Consider the following 18121-nt stretch of genomic DNA (forward strand, 5'->3'; position numbering starts at 1 on the left):
CACGTCAAAGAAAAAACATTCACCTAAGGCAATGATGCCAAACTTAGAGCAATTGGATTCAGTTCCTACTAGGTGTACAGTATCCCTGCCACATACAGCCCTTTCAGAGAGGCTGAGGATAGTGATTGAGGCTGCGAGGGTGGGGAGAACAGCTTTGTTCTATGAAGAGTTATACCTGCCCTGCAAGAAACGGTCACACACAGTGACTGCACAGCTGCCTCGCCTGCACACACCAAACATTACCAGCAGTCAAAGGTGAACAGTTTAATGCAAAAACGGGATTTTGAGAGTTGGTTTATTATTTCCTTTCCTTTCTCCAGAAGTGGCACACAACAGGTAGTACTACCGAGCAATCTGGGCAAAAAACTGACAATGTCTGAATTCCCAACTATTCCTGCGAGACAATGGTTTGTACAGTTTAGGAGCAAACACTGAGAAAGAAAATACTTGGTACCATTACTGGCCACATAAACGGAGCAAGTAATTCTAATAATTTCCCTTAATTATCACATCTAACAAGAAAATGTCTGTTTAGGCAGTGGTATCATCATCAGAACTTACAAGGTTTTTCTAGGAAAAAAATATCGAAACAATGTTTTTAAAACCATTTTTGTTAAATATTGTTCAAGTACTGAGTTTTCTCAATATCAAAGTTATTGAGAAATAGATATCTGAAGTTATGGTTTCTGGATTAATATGCAACACAGACAAGACAATCACTTCTCGCGCATCTAAAGAAAGTTTCAGGAATTCACCCTCTTTCTGTTTCAGACAAAAAAAGAATTCCAACTTGCAGGAACCACACAGATTAACGAACCAATGGAAGGAATTGTCTCTACTATCAGAAACTCAGCAATCACATCCTCAGATCCTCCTGAAACTGAATAGCAGTTTACATGAATAAGAAATCTTATACTAAATTCTTCCTTCTTCTGAGAAAATTCTTTAAATTACAGTAACACGTCAGTAGTTTTCAGAGCAGCTCTTACCTTCTCAATAGCCCTGGCCCAACTTGCTTTTGCAAAATTACTTCCTTCAGCTTGATCTTTAGTTCTCCTGGAGAAAGGAGGGGGGGGAAAAAGTGCTCAGAACAGCAAAGTAAGAAAAAAATATTTAAAAGAGCTCTGAGAAGTCTATGGACAAGCGGATCAAAGTCAGCTAGAACCATCATCCATTTTCTCTGTATGTAGTATCCTCTGTATACTAGAAAATATTAGCTCTGTGGAGGTTATTCTTAACATGAAGTTATGAAAACTTATCCTAGTAATTAGCATAAGGGTAACTTTACACTTGACAGGAAAAGAGCTGATCCGAAGTCACACACTCTCATCCTCCTAGTCAACATAATAAAATGTTCAAGTAAGTGTTGTTTCAGTGAGTAGACTCACAAGTGGCTTTACTTTGTCAATATTAAATCCAAACAAGCTACACAAAATAGTGGAGGGAAACACTTAATTATGATGTATTTAGCCTTCAACATGGAAGATCTATTTTAATCAGATCTGATGAATGATAACATGACACTTTGACCTGTATCAATATTTGTTGCAGGGGATGACCAGGTTAAAGACAATCATCTAATGTATTTTTCCTCTATTTGCATCTATTTTCAACTCCAGCCCACTTTTTCCAAAAGGCAAATAAAAGTAACAGTCTAGGAAAACCTGACATTCCTACTTCAAACAGCTTTTTTTCTCTCCCAGGATTTGAATGTTAAAATCAAATATAACAAGTTGAAAATATTTTTTAGAAGTTTTTAATATTTTGTCTTATTTTCATTACAATTGAAGATAAGAGTAGAGCAACACATTTCCTTCCATCATTTCCAACTACCCTGCCTCTCTCTACTTGGGTTGCTAGTTAATAAAGTAAAACAGAATGTTTACAATTAAGAGTCCTCAGACCTGATGGTGATTTGACTGTAAAGTTAGAACACAGCATACGTGTAGTTGCTTCAATATACAGGGAAAAAATAAGCAGACACTAGACATAAACTACAGCAAGACACATGGCAGTATCTCCATATGCTGATTTTCTCTGCTGTAACAAAATATTAAACTACAGTTCTGAAAAAAATCCCATCTATTCAGGCATTCTGAAGCAATTAAGGCATGTTAAAGCAGAGAAGACTGGCTCACAGTATCCCCTTTGGATTACAGGGAGTTCCATTAATTCTAAGAGTGCACTAACTTTAAGAGACATGATTCCTGCCCCTTCTATTATTAACAGGGTATAAAATAGTATTGGCAAAGGAATATATTTCCTGATTATAGTGGTTCAGAAGTCAGCATTACAAGTCTTTGACATCACATAGCAGGAGAGAAGAAAAAACCACCACCAAAAAATAAACCACCAAGGGGGGGGGAAGGAAGGAAGCCTTTGCATTTCCTCAGTAAAGGCATATCTTTCTAAGACACAGAGCTAGTACTATCACCAAGTCTTTGCAAGCTGCTCTTAAGGAGTTACTGAGAAGACATCCTGGAATCATTTATACCTCTCTAAGCCTGGAATAAAGATCTATGAGGCGGGGGGGGGTGTGCGGGGACGACACACAACACTAAAACTCCAACCCCCATGAAAAATCCACGACAAAAAAAGACTTAGTTGATCAGATAAGCATCATTAAAAACTATCAACAAATCTTTGAAATAAGAATATGTTATGCAATTGTTTGCCCCTACACAGAAGTTGTACAGTTAGACAGGCCAATTATAATGAGGTTTCATTATTCAAGCTACTTCACCACACCTGTAAAGAATGGTGGTTCAAGCTGAAAAATGCTAATTCAGTTCACAGCTGTTAAGCACAAGTTAAAATATTACTATAGACTCTACCACTCTTGCAAGAATTTAAGCAATTCAAAAGATACTGCCTTTTACAATAACAGTTAAGTAGCAATATAAAAGAATACAGTAAAAATCTACGGGTACAATCTACAGAGGACAGTAGCAGCCTGTCTACCATGTAAAGTTGCAGTGTATTTATAGCATACTTCAGTGATATCCCTAGGTCCACACATTACTAAATTATCTTGGACTTTTGGAATAGTGCTCTTTTATTTCAGGAGGAGAACATTCTCTCCAATATGCACAGCTGAGTGCACATGATGCAAACTAAGTACGAAGAAGCTTGTCTTCCCCTGCCCTCATCTCTGAGGCTGCATGTTTGCAGGTTCAGCCTCTTCCCTTTTCACATCTATTCATTTTTTTTTACTGTAAGGTTAATCAGCCAAGTGATACTCAAAATTAGTCCATCCCATCCTGCAGCTTTTAACTAGACTGAAAATACTACATAATAATTAACCTTAGGAATTATTAGGGTAATTAGCCTCAAGGTCAGATGGAGAGTTGGTTATCAGTGTTGATTCAGAATGAACAGAAAAAACCAGCTTTCTCTGCCTTAACTGAAAGTAAGTAGCATTAAGAGTATTCTCAAGTTTTGAGATATAACATACACAGCCAGACAAAAACATGTAACTGATTTGGAACACTTTTAGAAAGTCATTGGTCTGTGATCAGCCTGCCGAGCAGTGCAGACAAGGCAGTTCAATACACTTATTACGATACATTTCTCCTTATGCCACATAAGAACTCAGCACAGAGAGACAGAGTAGGAGCAGCTTTTTACCTGTGTCCACTTCCTGCTGACACAGTCATCCGTCCAGTTTAGACAACAACTGATTGTTAATTTTCTGTTCAGATCTATAAAAACTAATTAGTTACCCGGCAGAAAACAGTTTCTCAATACTGAATAAAGCCTCCAGATGACAAGCAGTTGATAGCAATTCTGAGTAGCAAAGACCAACAGATACTGCTGGGAATGGTCTGTACTGCTAACTAAACTATGTACGAGCAACATACTTTGTTCCAGGCAAACACATTGCTATAATTTTGTGAAACAACATAGCAGTAACAGCAGATTAGGAGAACTTCACACAAGCATGAAGTCAGAAAATAAGGGAATCACTGCTGATAATTAGAACAGCATTAATTCCCCATGGTAGAACCACCAAAAAGCTTGGAAACAAACAAGACACCTTAGGAGTGCCTGAAAATCACATTGATTCCACTACTCCTACAAAATAATGCCCAGCTGCTGTCTATGAACCAGTGCAGTTCACAGGAACAATGAAAAGGGGAAAAACAGAAGAGAAGCCTCATAATGAGAAGTCCAGCAATATTCAGGTATGATGACTTGAGCAAGCAACCTAGGTCAAAGTTTTGATGTATTGTGCATCAAACTTAGCAAGCCTCCACATCTCCTAGCCGCAAGGATCAGAATAACCAATCGCTTTGCAGTCAATTTACCAACAGAATATAGTTATGTGCAAAGAAATGCACAGGCTAGATAAACATGAAGGCTGTTCAGCGCGTTTTATCAAAAGCTAACGATTTTTAATAGAAAACAAAAGTTACACTGATACTTTTATTTAATAGATGTTTTCCCTCTCAATTCTGTTGCCCAAATACATTAAAATCGCTCTAGTATTTCAATGACGATTTGCATTTTCATGGAACTTCTTCTAAAATTAAATCTCATTGCTGACTTCATTGTAGAGCAGTTAATTATACAGCAGTTGCAGTGTGGCCACATACAAACAAATAATGACATCCTCTGAATGCTTTTTTGTCTGCAATAGGCAGTCCTGAACATCTGCATTGATTTCTAACTATTCACAGAATCACAGAATCACAGAATGGTAGGGGTTGGAAGGGACCTCTGGGGGTCATCTAGTCCAACCCCCTTGCCAAAGCAGGGTCACCTACAGCAGGCTGCACAGGACCTTGTGCAGGCAGGTCGTGAATATCTCCAGAGAAGGAGACTCCACAACCTCCTTGGGCAGCCTGTTCCAGTGCTCTGTCACCCTCAGAGGGAAGAAGTTCTTCCTCATGTTCAGACGGAACTTCCTGTGCCTCCGTTTGTGCCCATTGCCCCTTGTCCTGTCGCTGGGAACCACTGAAAAGAGCTTGGCCCCATCCTCCTGACACCCACCCTTGAGATATTTATATGCATTTATTAGGTCCCCTTGCAGCCTTCTCTTCTTCAGGCTGAACAAGCCCAGCTCCCTCAGCCTCTCCTCGTAGGGGAGATGTTCCAGTACCCTCACCATCCATGTAGCCCTCCGCTGGACTCTCTCCAGTAGCTCTTCATCTTTCTTGACCTGGGGAGCCCAGAACTGGACAGAGTACTCCAGATGAGGCCTCACTAGGGCAGTGTAGAGGGGAAGAAGAACCTCCCTCGTCCTGCTGGCCACACTCTTCTTGATGCACCCCAGGATCCCATTAGCTTTCTTGGCAGCCAGGGCACACTGTTGGCTCATGGTTAACCTGTCGTCCACCAGGACACCCAGGTCCCTCTCCACAGAGCTGCTCTTCAGCAGGTCCACCCCAAGCCTGTACTGATGCATGGGGTTATTCCTGCCCAGGTGCAGGACCCTGCATTTGCCTTTGTTGAACCTCATCAGGTTCCTCTCTGCCCAACTTTCCAGCCTATCCAGGTCACGCTGAATGGCAGCACAGCCTTCCGGTGTGTCTACCGCACCTCCCAGTTTTGTGTCATCAGCAAACTTGCTGAGGGTACATTCTAACTCTTCATCCAGGTCGTTGATGAAGAAGTTAAACAAGGCTGGGCCCAGTACTGACCCCTGAGGGACACCACTAGTTACCAGCCTCCAACTAGACTCAGCGCTGCTGATGACAGCCCTCTGAGTTCTGCCATTCAGCCAGTTCTCAATCCACCTCACCGACCACTCATACAGCCCACGCTTCCTCAGCTTCCCTAGGAGGATATCATGGGAGACTGTGTTGAAAGCCTCGCTGAAGTCAAGGTAGACAACATCCATGGCTCTCCCTTCGTCTACCCAGCCAGTCATGTCATTGTAGAAAGCTATCAGATTGGTCAGGCATGATTTCCCCTTGGTCAGTCCATGCTGACTACACCTAATAACCTTCTTTTCATCCACTTGCTTGTTGATGACCTCCAGGATAAGCTGCTCCATCACCTTTCCTGGGATGGAGGTGAGGCTGACCGGCCTGTAGTTCCCTGGGTCCTCCTTCTTGCCCTTTTTGAAGATTGGAGTGACATTGGCCTTTCTCCAGTCCTCGGGCACCTCTCCTGTCCTCCACGACCTCTCAAAGATGATGGAGAGTGGCTCAGCAATGACATCCGCCAGCTCCCTCAGCACTCGTGGGTGCATTCCGTCGGGGCCCATGGATTTGTGGACGTTCAGATCGCTTAAGCGATCCCGCACACAGTCCTCCTCGACCAAGGGAAAGTCGTCCTCTTTGTAGGCTTCTTCTCTTACCTCCGGGGCCTGGGATTCCTGAGGGGCAGTCTTAGCACTGAAGACTGAAGCAAAGAAGTCATTCAGTAGCTCTGCCTTCTCCGCATCCTCCGTCACCAGGACACCCGCCTCATTCAGCAGCGGCCCCACGTTGTCCCTAGCCTTCCTTTTGCTGCTGATGTAGTTGAAGAAGCCCTTCTTGTTGTTTTTGACATCCCTTGCCAGCTTCAATTCCAGGTGGGCTTTGGCCTTCCTCGTCGCATCCCTGCACTCTCTGACCACATTCCTGTACTCTTCCCAAGTGGCCTGCCCCTCTTTCCACGTTCCATGGACCCTTCTCTTCCACCTGATCTCCGCTAGAAGCTCCTTGTTTAACCATGCAGGTCTCCTGCCTCCTTTGCTTGATTTCTTTCTCAGGGGGATGCATTGCTCCTGAGCATGGAGGACGTGTCGTTTAAAGAGCGACCAGCACTCATGGACCCCCCTGCCTTCGAGAGCCCTGGCCCACAGGATTCCTCCCAGTAGCTCCCTGAAGAGGGCAAAGTCAGCCCTCCTGAGGTCCAAGGTTTTGATCCTGCTTATCGCCCTGCTTCCTCCACGCAGGATCCTGAACTCGACCATTTCATGGTCACTGCAGCCGAGTCTACCTCCGACCTTCACATCCTCCACCAGTCCCTCCTTGTTTGTTAATACAACGTCCAGCAGCTCGCCTTTCCTTGTTGGTTCCTCCACCACTTGCATCAGAAAGTTATCATCGATGCTCTGTAGGAACCTCCTGGATTGCGCCTGCCTAGCTGTATGGTCTTCCCAGCTGATGTCAAGGTGGTTGAAGTCCCCCATAAGAACCAGGGCCTGTGACTGTGAGGCTGCTTGCAGCTGTCTGTAGAAGGCCTCATCAACCTCCTCCTCCTGGTCAGGTGGCCTGTAGTACACACCCACAGTAATGTCACCCTTATGAGCCTGTCCCTTAACTCTAACCCACAAGCTTTCAACTTGTTCCTCATTTGCCCCCAGGCTAAGCTCAATGCATATTCATCATTAATGTCTATTGTCAGCTTTGAATATAATTGGAAATAAACTATGGAAGAAAAATTGAAATAATTGCACTCTATCGTGACATATTACAATATTTTTTAATCAGCAATTTCTACACCCTGCTAACAACAGTCATGCTGGAACTAACGTCTTGTCCTTAAATCAATCTCTAATGGACAGATCAAACAGAGTTGTACTCGGATAGTATTCTACCACAAAGCTGAGATTTTATCGTTTGTTTTGTTTCCTTTAAATAGCTTCCTGAAAAGCATCTGACAATGGTCATTCTTGTAAGAATATGGGATAAGGATGCTGATGGTAATTTCTAGTTTTATCCTGCATTCTTTTATAGTTCAGAAGGAGGATAGGAAAGAATAGGTAAAGATGAAGAACAGCTTCTTTGTTCTTTAGAATGTCAAAAAGAGTACTTTCAAGTACTTCGCTTCTAATGCTGTAAACTTCTGAAACATGCACAGTTTAATGTGCATTGGAAGCATATGATAAATTCATAAGATACTTGAAACTTCTGGGGGAGGTTTTACACATCTGTTACTCATTTAGACTGCAGCAGCACAAATTCTTTGGGAATATCTCTGACTGTTGCTGCAGTGAAGCACCAGATGCAGAAGTTACTACCACAGCCTTGCACATCAGGCCAAAGCGACATTAGTAATATTACATACACCTGGGCTACAATAAACCAGTCCTTGTTATAGCACCTGCCAGGAGATTATCTGAAGCTGACTGCACTGAAATACTTTCCAGCTGAAAACAAATTGCTTTGCATCACTAGCTTTCAAGTCAACTCATGCACTTAGTAGAAGGGAACACTACTCTCACTGGAAAGTATATCTGAGATGTGAAACTATAAAAATGGTATCCCATTAAGGATTCTTGTACTATACAGCTATAATTCAATTTCAACTCATTTTGCAGGCCTCAATTATACAGTACAGATAAAATAATAACATTCAAAAGCTGTGCAATAAGTAGCAGTTTAGTAAAACACTAGGAAGAACTGTGGGCAGTACGTGTCCATCTTAGCTATAATCACGTTACCAGGGAGTGAATGACTTCATAAAATCACAAAGGAAAATTCAGTGACTTCGGCTTTCCACAGTTTGCTATATCACAGTAAGACTTACTCTTCTAAGCCTCATGTAGATTCATATAATTTAGCATTACCAAGCTACCTCATATATATATTCTTGTGTGTTTCAGTGACAAGAGAAGGCAGACTTTGCTCCAAGATAATTTTTTTTGTATCATTAAATCTATACCCCTACACAGGTTCACATTTACAGATACTCAAGTTGCACTTAAAAATTTAGTTTCCAGACACTAGACCAGAGAACAAAACTTGCTTATAGGTCAGCAATATTACTCATCTCTACAGTAAAATTTTAGTTTTGAATTTGACTGTACTTTTTTTTTTGCATTTACTTTCTTATTGTCTACAATCTTAAGTTTCAGTAGCTATATTATAGTCTTCAATCATATATTTACATCAGTTATATTACTATCGGTTTTTACTTCAAATAATTTACAGTTCTGAGTTCTTACTAGTTTTTGTCTGTTTGTTTTAAAACTAAAATTGTGAGACTTCAGTTTCTTTGGGTCAAGGTACTAAATTTTATCATATCAGCTTGCATTTCAAGAGCAACATTATCTACAGTAATGAAATAACATTTTCTGATTTCTTTAAGATCACCTTGTGTACCTGTCTAAAACAGATGGTACAGCAATAACATTCATCTTCTAACCATTCAGTAACACATGAACAGAAACTAAAATACACTTACATAGCAGTTAAGTTCTTAGAGATTTTTTTCCCCCACTCTTTTTCAGGTTACTTACCTTATCATTAAGAACGCAAGTCTTATACAAGACCTACATATTTTGACTCATCTCTAGAGAAAATCAGTGAAGTTTCAAAGTACACATTTATCCCCATAACAGAACTCCTATTTTTTCCACGTTCAAATATTTTCTCTAATTTTTCCTAAGATTCTCATAGGCATAATTCACATTGATGTGGATCTTCATGCTTTCCTGAAGGAAGATGCCTATTCCTGCTTGCTTTTAGAAGTACTCCTGAACCAAGTCCATTATCTGCACAGCTGCTAAAGATAACCCTTCAATAACAGCAGCCTGATTACCCCTCCTCTTCCTGGGCATAATTAACTATTTGTTGCAAGGGAAGTACTTTCCTCTCCCTAGTGTGTTTTCACCCTTCAAACTGTACACTGACGGGTTGTTGCTGTCTCTGTCAAAGCCGATTCAGGCAGTCACAATTAATAACAATTCTTTTCCAGTTAGGTTATCTTAGTGTTCCAAAATGTTCCCAGTGTTCCAAGTTTCACAGAAGCAGCTCTACTGTGACTGCTCCCTGAACCTGGCCTCATGTATGAAACTGTACCGAAGTATTAAAAAGTTCTCATACCTCAAATAGATCCTTCTGTGGATTCAATCTGTCTCTACTTCTAAACTAAGTGAAGCATAGAAATACATAATTAATGATAATTCCATGATGTTGAATAGTTGTATGAGTTTTGGCTTATTGTTATAGATAATGAAAGGATATAATAGTAGGATATAATAATAACTATGTAATAGTTAAGGAAAAGAACAATTTTTTGAGGTATCTGTTCTTCTTCAGAAACTCTCAAATGGTTTAAGAACATGAAATGTCCTTGCCCTCCTCCTGCACCAGAATGTTGAATGCTTTTCTAATGTCTTACCATAATCCTTACCTGCTGTAGCGAAAAACAGAATAGGATTTGCTTTAGGAACCTAATACTGTTCCTATTTTCTCCTTCTACCCATCTTGATTTGCAGCAAGTAAGGAACAGCAGTAACAGAGGAAGCTCTAGTGCTCCGCATAGACTTCTTCAGTTTAAAGCACTGGAAAATTTTATATGAAAGCAGGTATACTTATCTGCAGTAAATTAGATCTAATCTGCTTATTTTTAAGTCATCTTTAAACAGACTCTTCCACTGCAAAAAATGGTTGGGTTTTAGTCCAAACTTACTGTGTACCTGTAGTGTCTGCACTTATGTGATCAGTGTTTTCCCTGACCTTCAACTGCTGCACCGTGAAGCAGAAAAGCTGCCTGCCATCTCTCCACTTCATACGCTTATACGGCTTTTCTAACCTTGAATCTCGATATCCAAGTCAGAAAGCAAAGTGTTTCCAACGGAGATGATTTTACTCTTTGGGAATACATCTGAGTCTACTGCATAGTAACTCAGAGTAACTGTGAGTTCAGGAGGACAGTTTGCTCAGTGAGTTTGTTTAGTCATGTATCAATGATTGCTAGTCCATGGACAATATGCTATAAAAGTTTGCACTGACAATTCACATCAATACTTGAAATTTCATTTAAAAAATCCATACAAATAGGAAATCAATTAACGAAACAAAGAAAAAAGAGTAATATGAATTTATTATAAGTAGGCTTACTGCTTTCATTGTAAATGAACCAAAATTCGAGCTATGAGTTTGTAACCAAGCAATTGCTATGCAAATGTAGTAAATTTATTCCAGTGAAGTTTACCCTGCATGCGAATGTGTTGGTGACTTTCAGGGAAGAAGCTCGAGATGAGATATGGCACAGCACTAGGAGCCTAATAAAACTTTCCATAAACATTTGCTCCTCTTCCCACAGGAGCTCTCTTTTTCTCCTCTGTTATGTAGCTCTTTCTGTAGAGTTCTTGTGCCTCTACATGAAATGGCTGCATTTTATTTTTTTGAGATCAAGTCATACACACAAAGGGAATTTCCCTGCACAAGAACTGATACCCGACTTGACTGTTTTAGCTTTACTATAAATGAACAGCTTCTCTAGTAGTTTCAAGGGAATACTTGCAGAGATTGAATATACATCTTTTACATACAGCTCAAGTATTAATTAGATAAACTAGTTCCCAGAAGCTGACAAGGCTACTTACTTAGATAAATTACTACGTATGTAAGGTCTACGTAAAGTGTTTTAACCTTTATAGCATGTAAAGCTTTTGCGAATATTAAGTAACTGTGTCATAGTAAAGTGCTAATACAGTTACATGAGAACAGAAACACCTAAGAAGGCATAGACCTTAATTAATCCAGCACAAAAAAAAAAAATCCTAAAGCCCTTCCTATTCCATTCACATCTAAAGAATTCATTGTGAATACTGTTATTACACAGAATCTCAGGGGAAGTCAGAATGATTTGTCATTTATTATGAAAGATTGTCACCATAACAAACAATACAAAACCATGAATACTACTAATAAAGTCAATTAAAGCTTAATATTAGGTCATAATAGGATGCAAAACAATCACCAGAACACTTCCAATAAGCACAAGCAAAACAGACACTTGTGAAAAGATTTAAAGAAAAGAAAGTTATAACATCTGATTACTGGGAGGAGCAAAACAGTATGGACTGATAGGGATAGATATTGCAAGAAATGAATAGTAATCTCTGCAACATGACAAAGATACTTACATTTTATTTTAAAACATAACCTATTTTATAATTAGGTTTGGTAGGTTATTTTATAGATACCGCAGGATATCAAACTTGGCAATATCTTTTGTGCCAGAAGTAGACACTGTACCTCTTCTCCTACTGGAAGTTTCTCCGTTATTATCTCATTCCTAGATTGGAATACAAGGTCATGTTCAAAACCAGGGAATGACCTGAAAAATGTGTATATTTAAAAACCGTGCTGTATTAAACCAATTATCCAAAATACAAAACCTCATTTCTACAAGTTATTCAGAGCACCGCAAGCAGAGCTGCTGAACAGTTTTTCAGATTAATTCCTTTTAATTCTAGAACAGAATTCCTGTCTTTACAGTAGAGACATAGCATGGAAATATAAAGCTCTGTATTATTTTTTCTAATAAGAAATAATTTGGACAAGACTAATAAAATAAAAATTCATTTTTATCAATTCCATTTATCATCAATAACTCAAAAAACATCTGCAGCAGTAATTTTCAACCAATATTTTGTCTGTTTCTGTCGGGGCCCTGAGCGTACCAATAGACCAGCCTCACCTGAGGCCTCCCCAGGGGATCCGTGAGCCCCACAGCTCCATTTAAGTTCAGCCCTGGGCCTCCAGACACTGCTTGAGGTTGTGTTACAGGAGTGACAGTCTCTAGCTCAAGTACAGCTCTGTCTATGCACCCTTTGATCTAGACCCTCATTTTGGACTGATTTCCTGGCTTGAGCTTGACCCTGCTTCATTGTTATGGACCTGCCTGGTGATCACTGTGCTGTGTCTTACCCTGTGCCATCACTAGACCTCATCCTGACCTGTAAGAGTTGACTCACCAGTTTGACCTTGGAAATGTTTCATCACCACAAACTTGTCTGTCATCTGCCCTATTGTTTGACCCTTGTTGCTATTCCCAGGCTTGCCTAGGGTAGTGGGTTGGGGCACTGGCTGGTGAGGCCCCTGTCCTGCTTGCTGTGTTATCGTGCCTGACTGCTCATCCCTTGGGGAGCAGCTGGCTGCACTGGCTCATCTTCAGTCACTTAAGGCCTTAATTCTGCATTTCATATTTGTACAAACTCAGCTGAATATGAAGATTTTTCCTTTCAGAATTGCCACTAAGATCAGATTCATAGCTGCACACTACATAATTTTACAGAAAACTTTTAAATACATAATAATGAAACTTCTGTGAAGGCGTGACGAGATCCGTGCATAGGGAAGAGCTATGGATGTGATCTATCCGGACTTCTGTAAAGCCTTCAACACAGTCCCTCACAACATCCTTCTCTCTGAATTGGAGACATATGGATTTGATGGGTGGACTGTTCAGTGGATGAGGAATTGGTTGGAAGGTTGCAGCCAGTGGGCAGTGGTCAACGGCTCAATGTTCAGATGGATGCCAGTGACAAGTGGTGTCCCTCAGGGTTCTGTACTGGGACCGGTGCCGTTTAACATTTTCATCAATGACCTACACAGTGAGATCGAGTCCACCCTCAGCAAGTCTGCGGATGACACCAAGCTGAGTGGTGCATTTGACACACTGGAAGGACGGGATGCCATCCAGAGGGACCTGGACAAGCTCAAAAAGTGGGCCTGTGTGAAGCTCATGAGGTTCGACAAGGCCAAGTGCAAGGTCCTGCACCTGGGTCAGGGCAAGTCCCACTATCAATACAGGCTTCGGGATGAGGGGATTGAGAGCAGCCCTGCCGAGAAGGACTTGGGGGTACTGGTGGATGAAAAGTCGGACATGACATGACATACTTTTGCTGCTGTGGAGAGCTACTCCAACATTCTTTAAAATTCTTCGGAAGCTTTATATTTTTTTTTAAGTAGATTTTGAAAGAACTACTTTTACTCCAACCAAGAGCAATAGTCCTAGGCCACAGAAGATCTGAAGGAAAAACACACTTGAGAAAAGCATGAGGGTGGAACTGAAGCTGGAAAGGGCAGCAGAGCAGGAAGGATCGTCAATGCGCCTGTCAGCTTGAGTGACAGATGAGAAGTAAGCCTGGGGAACAATGGAGTGAACTCTCAGCACTACAGTGTTATTCAAAAGGGTTTAATCTTACATGAGACCGTAAGCCACTATTACACAATTTTCTCTTACTGGAAAGATCTGCCTTACTGTAATAAAATAAATTAATAACATTATTTCTTTGCAGTTTTAAATGACTGATCTATAAAACTAAACCAAATATCACCTAAAGCAGAATACCTTCCTATCGACACTGCTCTCTATAAATCATGTAGAAAACAGCTGCCCAAGCAGCCAAAGAGCTTAGAAGAATGATCTTTAACATGCAAAAATAGTTCGTATTCAGGGAAGTCACTTGGTGGGTGTTTGATGTAAACAGTCATCTTACCTTGCTTTTGGAATGCAGAGTATTGCATGAGTTAAACTGTTAATTGGAGAAAAAATAAACCAGCTCTTTTAGAACAGCAAATCAAAGAAGAAATAGTTGCAGCAGCCACTTACCAAGATTCACATTCTCTTCTTTTGTTCTGGACATCAGAGGTTTCTTCTGTTTCTCTACTCTGAGGGTACTTTCATACAAATGGTGCTTTCAGAAAAATGCACCCATGAGTGTCTAATACTACAATATCAGCATAGAGAAAGAATGCAAGTTTAAAGTAGAAGAGTTTCGCTGAGATGTACAACAGCTTTTGCTAATGTAAGGTTTTAATATGGCCATTTGGTTAAAAAAATCTGCTAATTATGCTTTATATAGTTTTTCTGTAGCTAAGGAAAAGTGAGGTTGCTTTACCTACTTTCCCATTAAAATAAATAAACCATGATTACTCAATATTTTTTCTTTGCATTTAAAAAAAAATCTAGAAACCAGCTACTTGTGCTATAGGAAATACCCACATATTGTAAAAGCATTACTCATATTAAGCAGTACACAGATCCCAGATAGAGATTCTCTTACACTAGATACTATAGAAATCAGAAAATAATCTTGGTTTCCATCTTAAAGACCTGTATATTGTGCTATTTATGCAAACCAGAAGATATCATCAGAAACTCATTTTCTCTATGTACTGTGAAGATTCACATATATCAGCTAAAATTTCTGCATCCAGGCTCAGTAATTATCTTGAAAATAGATTTGATATAGCTCAATTAGTTATAATTGTTTTATCTAAACTATTCTTCCTCATCAATAGAGGGTTTGAGGAAGAATAGGAAACCAAGTATTTAATAATTTTTTTTAATCTAGTACTTCTATCCAGAAGGAATTACAGGGAAATTTCAAATGGCACTGGACACCTATGTTCAGCCAAACTGAATTCTACCCAAGTCCCCGCCTGAAAAGTATTTCTTGGAAGCACTCGCCCCCCCACCCCCCCAAAAACCCCAAAACACCACAGACCCTAGTAAGTACAGTATGCCTGAAAGTGCAGTACTCTGTTGACTGGAGCAGCTTAATCACTTAGAATATGCACTTGTATGAAATTGTACTATGAGATGTTTCTCACAGCTTTCCAGAACAAATGAAGCTGCTGCTCTCAGAAGTAGTAGTTCCCTTCTTCTAATGTGTGGAAAAGCATAGTATCAGTTATGAGAAAGTAAAGCACAGTGATACAGCTGGAGCTCTCTAAAACAATGGCACAGGGACTGGAATCACATAACACGTGCCTTCATTATAGCGAACAACCTCAGAAAAATAATTAAATGCAAAACCCCACTAACTACAATGTCAACTGCTTTTTATATTTTAAAAGTAATCTGCGGTTCTGAAAGGCTGGGAGCTGGTGGATGGTCATAGCCAAAAGGCTTATGTGTGACCTACATTTTTTGTTAGCCTGCCTTCTCCTTTTCTTTCTTTTGGACCTTATTTCTTTTTGGCAGTAAACACAAAATCAAACAATAAAACATCATGGAAGATCAGTTATGCTTAGCTATTCTGTAATATAACTTTGAGAAGCAATCTGTCATTGAATGATCACAACAGAAAACAAACATATACGGACAAACATTATCTGGTTAAACAGCTATGGCTACATATTGGAAATACGGTTTTAGTTCCAGGAGTTCCTGACCTGTAGCCAAGAGATGGAGGTGGAAATTTTCATGGTTTAGAAATAATTTTATGCCTGTCTATCAATTTTTATGTTATCTGAGCATGAATAATTAAACAGATTACTGGATAAATGGCTGTAAAACGATCACTTCAAATGAATTTATACCTTAGCAAATGTTTGCTTCTCTGTATTTATAAACAGGGAAGATTAATTACATTTTTAGAAGTCCATTTAACTCTCAGGATGTTTCAAGCATTAAGAAACTTTGAAAACTACCACATTTAAGCTTTCTTTTCAGTTTTCATCTGTTTGAAATAATCTTTATGTTGCTGTCATACCACATTAATTAATATCAGCTTAATGACTATTACATTAAAATCAACATTGCTAGTGGTTGCAGATCATGAAGTTGAATTTTAGTAATGTATCTCCTTTTAACATTCAGCAGTTACCATCACCCCAAACATTAGATTGGAGGAAAAACTGTCAAAGCCAAACACTTTAGAACCAAATACTCAGAACCAACTTTGTCCATAAAATCTATATAGGTCTGGCATGGTTCTGTAGAGGGCATATCCCTCCTTAGCTTCCCGTGTGAATATAGAGATGTACGATATCATCTGCTCATATGGCCTATGTAGATAGAAATAAATAAACCTGAAGAATGGGTTGGGTTTTTTTAATGTAATCAAGTCTTTTTTTTCTTCTTGTCCACTGATTGATTTACAGCTCTGCAGAAAAGACAAGTATCACTGTCCCCAGCACAAGAAGGACACGGACCTGTTGGAGCGGCTCCAGAGGAGGCCACAAAAATGATCCGAGGGCTGGAGCACCTCTCATGGGAGGAAAGGTTGAAAGGGTTGGGGCTGTTCAGCCTGGAGAAGAGAAGGCTGTGTGGAGACCTTATAGCAGCCTTCCAGCACCTGAAGGGGGCCTATAAGAAAGATGGGGAAAATATTTTCAGCAGGGCTTGTTGTGACAGGACAAGTAGTAATGGTTTTACACTAAGGGAGGGCAGATTTAGACTAGATATGAGGAAGAAATTTTTTACCATGAGGGTGGTGAAACACTGGCACAGGTTGTCCAGAGAGGTAGTGGAGGCCCCGTTCCTGGAAGCATTCAAGGTCAAGTTGGACAGTGCTCTGAGCAACCAGGTCTAGTTGAGGATATCCCTGCTCACTGCAGGGGGGGTTGGGCTAGATGACTTCTAAAGGTCCCTTCCAACCCATTCTATTCACTCAAAGCATTCTATGATCACAGGATATATCAATTTTTTTTTAAAGAAAGATCCTTATCCGTGTTTCTGTGTTACTGTACTTCCTTAGTCTTTGGAGTATTGTGGGATTGATTGTTTGCTTTTTAAAGGAAATATTTAGTTTAATTTTGCTTATTTTGGAATCAGTCTTATGGCCCTAATCAATTTTATGCCACTCAGTTTAGTTTCTGATTGACAGGCCCTTGCACACTACTTTCCTTGTTTAGGAGATTAACTGTGGACCGCAGCATCGATATTTTCTAATTATTGTCATTAATCTTGTCAATGCATTTGATTGATATTTTTAAAATACACCAAACATTTTTAATATAAGATTTTGAGCATAACATTTTCAAAAGCTGAGTGACTAAATTCCTTTGAAAATGCAACAGAAGAGATTACCTTTTTGAAGTGTAATTTTTTTCTTTAGTGTACTTTTTCAGCATAATCCTTCTTCTGTTTCAAACGGTAGTTGTTCAAAACAGTAATTTTACAAAACACTCTTTTTTTTTTTGTTCTAGTTATTCTGAGATCTAGATTAATGAATTGGTTTCAGTAGTGAAGAGTAATTGCCATTTAAATTTCCAGTTAAGTGAAATGTCTCCAGAAGAAACACTGTAAATTTATCAAGAATACAAGCATTAAGTGTTCTATCTAGTATTCATGTGTTTCATTTTACATGTATATAAATTGCATAGATTAATTTTTATACTAATGCAGCTTGACTGTAAATAGAACTTATGGTTTTCATTTAAAGGTTTTTATCAACTTTAACATTTTATTAAGTATTGTATGTACTTTATTCACCAATCCACAGTTCTAATGTGACTCATTGTAGCTTAAGGCAATTACATCATACCAGACTGCTAATACAATAGAAGTGTATGTTACTTCCTGAGTATGATGACATACAAGATGCACACACGAAAAGTATGATTTTACTGAAGACTATAGTTCAAGTACTTATATACATTTTTTTCCTCAAGAAGCAGCATATAATTATACAAAATACTCATTCATTGTGTCCTTC

At 39.5% G+C, this 18121-nt stretch overlaps 1 protein-coding gene across 1 annotated transcript in view; it reads right to left on the reverse strand.

Moving 5' to 3' along the window:
* Positions 1 to 531: 531 nt before the first annotated feature.
* LOC142362534 (protein unc-13 homolog A-like) overlaps positions 532 to 18121 on the reverse strand; it is a 48470-nt gene continuing 30880 nt past the window's right edge. Inside the window, exons 7-8 of the mRNA XM_075431299.1 lie at positions 990 to 1056; positions 532 to 570 (exon numbers count right to left, since the gene is read on the reverse strand). Of these exons, the coding sequence (XP_075287414.1) occupies positions 532 to 570; positions 990 to 1056 (106 nt within the window). The remainder of the gene's footprint in view (positions 571 to 989; positions 1057 to 18121) is intronic.

This window comes from Opisthocomus hoazin, chromosome 10 (genome assembly GCF_030867145.1).
Source record: "Opisthocomus hoazin isolate bOpiHoa1 chromosome 10, bOpiHoa1.hap1, whole genome shotgun sequence".
Taxonomy (NCBI): domain Eukaryota; kingdom Metazoa; phylum Chordata; class Aves; order Opisthocomiformes; family Opisthocomidae; genus Opisthocomus; species Opisthocomus hoazin.